The sequence below is a fragment of the Lactuca serriola genome, chromosome 5, assembly GCF_051521515.1.
Source record: "Lactuca serriola cultivar US96UC23 chromosome 5, Lser_US96UC23_V15, whole genome shotgun sequence".
Classification (NCBI taxonomy): domain Eukaryota; kingdom Viridiplantae; phylum Streptophyta; class Magnoliopsida; order Asterales; family Asteraceae; genus Lactuca; species Lactuca serriola.
Genome location: NC_136412.1, coordinates 259,891,181 through 259,898,480, shown reverse-complemented (window position 1 = coordinate 259,898,480; position 7,300 = coordinate 259,891,181). Strand labels below are relative to the sequence as shown.

The 7,300-nt window shown below is 37.2% G+C and overlaps 1 protein-coding gene across 1 annotated transcript; it reads right to left on the bottom strand.

Moving 5' to 3' along the window:
- Nucleotides 1–3,783: 3,783 nt before the first annotated feature.
- On the bottom strand, nt 3,784–6,276 carry LOC145050419 (DELLA protein RGL1-like). Its single transcript, XM_078998677.1, has 2 exons — nt 5,563–6,276; nt 3,784–4,704 (listed from the first exon to the last, which is right to left on the bottom strand). The coding sequence occupies exons 1-2, from the start codon at nt 6,274–6,276 to the stop codon at nt 3,784–3,786; spliced, it is 1,635 nt and encodes a 544-aa protein (XP_078854803.1).
- Between the last annotated feature and the right edge of the window lie 1,024 nt (nt 6,277–7,300).

Below are 7,300 nucleotides of genomic sequence, written 5' to 3'. Positions count from 1 at the left end.
TGAGAACTTTATACGATCACATATTTTAATGATTTTCATATTCACACGTTTGTATTTGAGTTTACTACAATTTTATATTACAATTTTATAAAAAAAACATTCATACATACATTCATAACCAATCAACTGAGGTTGCGGTGACCATAAACATGAACAACCTCGAACACCTTACTAATGATTGTCCAGCATAGGATGTCGTGAGAAAAACCTAAAAAAAAACCTGATCATAAGTACTCAATGTGTACAAAAACAACAAAAACTTATTTTGCAACAAAAAAAATATTAAGGACTAAATGTGCAAAAAATATATTAAGAACTAAATTTGTACATAATGAGAAATATATTACCCTTTTAAGTCATTTTTTCGGCTTGCCTAGAGTAGGCGGTTATAAGGATTAAATGTGTACAGTTAAACAAGTTGAATGGGTAAATGTGGACGAAAAAAAAACTCAGTGACCATATGTATACACATCGAAAAATATATTATCCTTGTAAGTCATTATCCCTATTTTAAGCCCATAATTTACTTGTAGAAATAAGAATAAAGGTTTAATCACTTTTGTGAATATTCATTCGTAGGGAATTCAAATGGGTATGTGGTTCAGAGGTGACGTTATCTTTGTTTATTGATCAATCTATAAGTTTGGAGGGAGTGGCACTACTGAAAGCGTACTTCCTTCACTGTCACATAGGAGTCATCACTTTTTACCACAAAAGTGTGGTTCCTTGCCACACCCAAGGAGTGGTGCCCCACTTTATTTTTAAAAAAATTATTTTAAATAAAAACTTTAATTTTGTAACATCCCGACTCTCATGTGTCTTATTTAATGTATTTTATTCATGAGAACAGGGCGACTCGATGATTTGAGGAGCACCAACTCGCCGAGTAGAGACTATTTGGACGTGGGACTTTTAGAGTCTACTCGACGAGTCGGAGGACCCCGACTCGACGAGTAGGGGTTGTGCGAGGAAACCTTAATTTTCCGGGTTTGAGTCCTATTTAAAGGATCTTAAGCCCTCATTTCCGCCTCCCTCATCACCCTTGAGTACTGTGAAGAACCCTAATCGAATTTTAGCTTGTTGTGTGAGAAGGAGAGGGCATTTAGAGCATTTTGGTGCACTTTAAGAGAAGAAGAGGAATGCATCAAGGCTTGAAGCAAGGATGAACGTTTGGATCTAGAGGTTCTTAGTGGATAGCTACTATTTGAGGTAAAAAGATGTTATCTTTATCATTTTTCTTGTGAGATCTTAGTTTGAGGAGTTCTAGGGTTTTTCCCTATCCTTCTTGTGTTATTGAGTCCCTTGAGTAGATCTTGAGGTTGAAACCTCAGATCTGGATTGTAGGAGGTCTTGGGAGCCCAAAGACCCAAGCTTTATGGAGTTAGAGGCAAGCCTATGAGTACCAAACCCTTGTTAGAGCTTATATTGGCATTATGGAGCAAATATGTCATGCATGAACATAAAGATCGAAGCTTTACGTGACATTCGAGCCTTAGGAGACTAGATCTAGATTTTGGAGTGGTGGATCTGCCTTAAAACGTCTGAATAAGAATACAGACTGAATGGACTCGTCGAATCAATGAGCTGACTCGACGAGTCGGCTAGGGTTTTCCCCCGATGAGTCTGGGCAAGGGTAACTCGGCAAGTTGATGAGACAACTCAACGAGTTAAGTTGGGTTATCGTGATGTTCAGAGGAAACAAGGGGACTCGACGAGTCACATAGATGCACTCGGTGTGTCAGGTCAACATGGATTGTTGACTTCTGTCGACTTTAGGGTTTGGTCAAGACAAGGATTATGGGGACAATAGAGGGGTAAAATGGTCTTTTAACCATTCCGAGAGTTAGAGTGAGAGAGAGAGAGAGAGTAACCTTTAGTTTATTAGAGTTGTGAATAGAGTATTAATTGGAAATAATTATCCTATGTGTTAGGCGGAGGCTAATTCGAAGATTTGTGTACGAGATTATTTGCTTGCTTGCTTACGAGGTGAGTCTTCTCACTATACTTACCATCATTGGTATCTTTGTGTGACCGAGATGTCTTATGTGTTTATATTGACTATTGTGATATCCTGCATATTGTCTTTGTGATTTATGTCGTGTATTATTTTGAGCTTACTGAGTTAGGACTGGAAGGTCCACCCGAGTTGTGGGACCGGAGGGTCTCCACTGAGACACATTGACCGGAGGATCGTATTGAGTTAGCCTCGAGTGGCTAATGTGATGTGTGTCGTATTTTGGAGAACTCACTAAGCTTCGTGCTTACCGTGTTATGTGATATGTGTTTCATGTACTTTTTAGGATATTGGGAAGGCGGTGGCTCGATTGTACACACGAGAGAAAGAGTTGTGTTCCGAGGATCCTGGATTTTTAATCAAACAATTATGGAGTGGTGTTTTAAGCATATTTTGGCAAACAGTTTTATTACCGTTTCTTTTAACTTTTATTTTTTTAATCTACAAATTTACCAATATATATATATATATATATATATATATATATATATATATATATATTCATTTTACTATTCATTTGAAAACACACATATTTCAAAACACACACATAATCAATATGTCTTCCAACACCCAAAACTATTACAACCAAAATGCTTCCAACCCATTTGCACTTTTTGGTTACGATCTGGCATCATCACCACCTTACTGGTCACAAATGGATTCATCTCAAAACCAAGACTTTGTAGGCGGTGTTCAAGGCTATTATTTACAATTCCAAATGCCCCAACAATTTCTATTTCAATCACCACTACCCCGAACAACATCCTAAACCCAAACACAAACCTAATTCCAATTTCAATCTCAACCGCCTTTCACACCCGCAACCGAAACTCTTTCTGATTTCGAGCCCGAAGAACAACCTCAACCAAAAAAAAAGGAAATGTCGATCCGAGAAGATGGACTAAAAAAGAAGAGACAAAATTAGCAAGGACATAGGTCGACATATCTGAAGATTGCAGCATGGGAAAGGGCCAATCGCATGATCAATTTTGGTTACGTGTTATGGAGCGGTTTTGTAGTGGTATGGGTCGAGACCCAGATTACCATACGTCCGACCAATGTAACTTGAAATGGAATCTTGTAAACAAACTCATGACACAATGGAACGGAATTTACATAAACTTTGAAAAACAATGGGCTAGCTGCGAAAGTGAAGCAAGTTTGTTGAAAAAAACGCACGCGACATTCCAAGATGACATGTTGAAGCCTTTTAAGTTCATTCTTGTGCAAGAAGTTGTGAAAAGAAGCATTAGGTGGAAGGAGATTGCAACATATGAAGACATTGCTAATCCACTAAAATGAAGTCGAACATTTTCATATTCGAGCTCACAACAAATATCATCGGATGGTCACATTGGCGTTGATCTTAATGATGATAATGACGTCATCGAAGAAATACGCCCACCTAACATCCTTTAGCCTAACACAACATATAGTACACGAAGAGAGAAAATGTTCATTACTATTTTTTTTTTGGTGTTGGCATATGAATAAGATGATATTTGTGTCTTTTGTACAAATGAAACATAAGATATTCATTGTTCTATCTAGTTTAACCTTTTTGAGGGACAAAATTTTACAATCTTTGTCTTATTAACATTAGTTTATGTATCAATCCAAATATTCAATACATATTAAATGCAATACAACCTGTTATGTCCTATGATATCATCATAACTATTACATCATCATAACAAACAAAGACGTACATGTTCCTAAACTAGTTATGTCCTTATGACGTCCAATGCATTACAACATGTTGGTTGAAACTAAATGAACTTCCATGTTGACAAGGAAACCAATGGGGTCCCTTTCCACCCAACAATCAAAAACTTGTCATTATTCTCAAGCATGCAAGAACTCACACATGGAAATTGTTGCAACACGAGCTTTGCTTGATATATACACGAATCACTAAGCTCGTACTCCACCATCCCAAACCTTGCAAAAAATGACCTCCAAGTATCCAATTTTACACTTCTACTCATCGGCTCACCCTCCTCAGCCGCCACTAGGTTTTGCATCCCACCAGCAAAATGTACACCTTCCATCACTGCTCTATGAGCATTATCTTGACTCATACACACGTTAATACAATCAAAAAAAGCACCATAAAAGAATAATGTCTCAGTAAACCGCTTCACGAAAGAAGTTGAAGTGTGGTTGGCTTCAACCTCGGCGACAACAATAATAGCAGGGTTGATTGTTTTGATAGCTCTCATCATATTTTCCAGCCTTTGGGGTCTGGAAATCATAGCTCTTAGAATCATATTACAGTAGATTGCGATTGCTTCACCATCCTGAACCTCAAACTGATGTTTTTCCACTTCGGTGATGTCTGATAGCACGAGTGTTTTGAACAAGAAAGGCAAACTTAAAGTTTTTGCGAAATTCTTCAATCTTCTTCCAGTTTCCTCTACTTTTTGAAAGTCTAAGGTTGTTGCAAATGCGGTTAGTTTCAAAAGCTCGGGTTGTGGACTTTGTTCTGCAAATGCTTGCATCATAGCCGTCCATTGTACGCCACACCTAATGTGGATGTCGATCAAATGCACTTTGCTTGATGTCCCAACTTGATCGAGGATCGCTTGTATGCCTGTGAAATGCAACACTTGATTGAACGGAAGGGCTTGATAAACGGCCAAGAATGTCATATTTGTTCCCAATGCCATAGGATTTTCGTTTTTTATACCCTACATATAATAAGTTTGGCCTCAAAAATTAAAATTCTTCTTTTTTAACCAAAGTACTTTGTTTACGCAAATACATAAGACATACGAAGAAATACTAATGACAAAGGTTACAAAACGTTTAAAGTTACTAGATACATTATTTTTCAATATGATAATTTAAGACACATAATCCGAGTAAAATGAGTAACCGAAATATTAAAACAAAAATCGATTCAAATATTCAAAAACGCGGTCTATAGAATTAAATGTTTAGATAATTTTATTCAAACAAAGCCTGATTATTAGTTTATTAAAGGTTTGGTTTTTGTCATGGTTCTAAAACGCGCGTCATGGCGTGCCTCAAGGCGTGCCATAGCGTGAGGCATGGTGTAACCGTTACAAAAACTTCCAAAGCGGGTTTGTTAAGCGTGACGTCCAAATAACGTATCAAAGCGCACCTTATCGCGTTATGGTGCGAGTTTTTTTTCAAAGCGCAAGTTTTTTTGTTTTTTAGTTTTATTCTTTTTATCGACCCTAAAATAAATGAGTTTTTGTTAACTTTTTCTATTAGATATTAATATAACACTTCTAAAAACTTCATATATTTGATAAAATTCAATAATTATATAATTTATATCTTTTAATGTATATAAGTCACGCTTTGAAAAACATCATGACTCATCAAGACTTGTCGTGACTTAACTTTTTCTTCTCGTCACCAAGACACTCCTTCAGTTATTTAAAACTTGGTTTTCGTAGTTTGTGTATTCATATTTAATTTACTGGTTAATTATTAATTTCAAAGAAAAAAGAAGTTGACTGATGAATCCAACATTCCAACCCTCACAGATCTATTTTTGACCAATCATAATCACTCACCTGTTTTTCCAGTTTCGTAGCAAAGGGTATACCAATTTCTTTTCCGATTCTTTTCTGTAATGCTTCACATAAGTGATACACCAGCCGTTCAACCGGAGAGCCGCTGTCGCACGCCACGCTCCCACACCGTGCTATGTATTTGCTGGCGATATCAAACTGCTTCCGGCCAACTTTCTCGGCGGCGGTCAAAAGCTGGAAAACAAGCTCCACCTCCCTGGTCTCGTCAATCGATAAGCTCGTGAACGCCGACGACCCATACGGATGAGTGAACATGGTGTACGCATTGCCCCGTTGGGTTGAAAACTTTATAAACTTCTCCGCCGCCAGTTCGATGATTTCCACCGTCGACAGTTTTCCGACACAATCCAGTACAATTCCGTCTGTAGAAACTTCTGGTAAACCTTTAAATTTTCTCCGGTAACTAAGAAGCTCTAGCGACGCCGGAGAATTCTGCTCCGGATACGCTAGTTTTGACTTTAACTTTGAATATGATATTCCGATGGTTGAAATGTCGAAATCCGGTATGGAAAACGGTGTTTGATCATGGTTATCAAGATCTTGGACCTGCTCTGACAATCCTTGCGCATCAAATGGATTGCAGTAATTATTGATGGTGTGGTCTACGTCTTCCAATGGAGGGAGTTCTTCGTCAACGGCCAAGTTCCCTATTTCTGGCGCCGGAAACTGATCGTCGAAGATTGAGTCGGGGTTCATTTTGAATAAGAGAATTTGTAGAAAAGTTGATAGATTTGTTGTGTTTGCGAGGTGTGGTGAGGTTAGATATTAATGGCGATGGGAAGCAGGAACAATAAGCACAACGCATATAAGGCATTCAGAGATTAGGCCGGCATAATGTGTCTGTATATAACAAAACCAAACGAATAGGATGAGAATCTGTGGAAAGCTGTCTACAGTTTATTCATTAGGACTATCGAGATTGACCCATTTTTTGTAAGTCTCAAGAATATAATCGATAATCGATAAATTGTAATATAATTGAAACCGTTGTATCATACGGATGTTCTTGATGAATGAATATTGGGAACCATGAATAGACATCAGACATGGTTGGTTTAGTGATAATTATCTAATTATGTGCAGTCTAGAAAAACAAAGACGTGTTGTGTTTGAATCTTTTCCCAGATGTTATCTAATTTGCTTGGGTTAATATCATAAAATTCATAAGTTTTAGACTTTTAGCCTTTGGTCGGTTACCGATAGATTATAGTTATGTGTCATATCGACTATGCTTGCCACGTTAGCAAAAATTGTCACATCATGTGTATTTATAGCTGACATGGCATCCCCAGAAAAACTTTGGGAACACTCTTCGATGCCTAACTCAATATGTTATGTGTTATGTATGTGTAAGATTTGTTTCATGCCTTTGGTGTTTGCATGCATGGGTATTTGTAGTTATTTCGTATGAAGTTGCCATGATGATGTTACTTATGTTTTCGGTGTATTGTATTGTGATTTGTGTATTATGGTCGGTGTTTCGTTTACAAATATATTATGCGTCTTATGTTGTTTTTGTTAATAACATATTTGTTATGCACGTATAAGATGGTGTATTGTTTGATACCTTTGGTGTTTGCACATATGGATATTTGTAGTTGTTTTTTTATCTTGGTGCCATGATGATGTTAGTTTGTGTGTTATAGTTGATTGGAGCTAACCAAGTATTCAATGATTAAACATATCATTTGGTATTAATTTTTATTCTTGAATACCAATC

Bases quoted from the DNA above. Each gene is read 5' to 3' on its own strand.
- LOC145050419 (XM_078998677.1), bottom strand. From the start codon at position 6,276: ATGAACCCCGACTCAATCTTCGACGATCAGTTTCCGGCGCCAGAAATA. The intron at 4,705-5,562 runs GTGAGTGATTAT...TATTATATGTAG, and splicing joins CTACGAAACTGGAAAAACAG to GGTATAAAAAACGAAAATCC.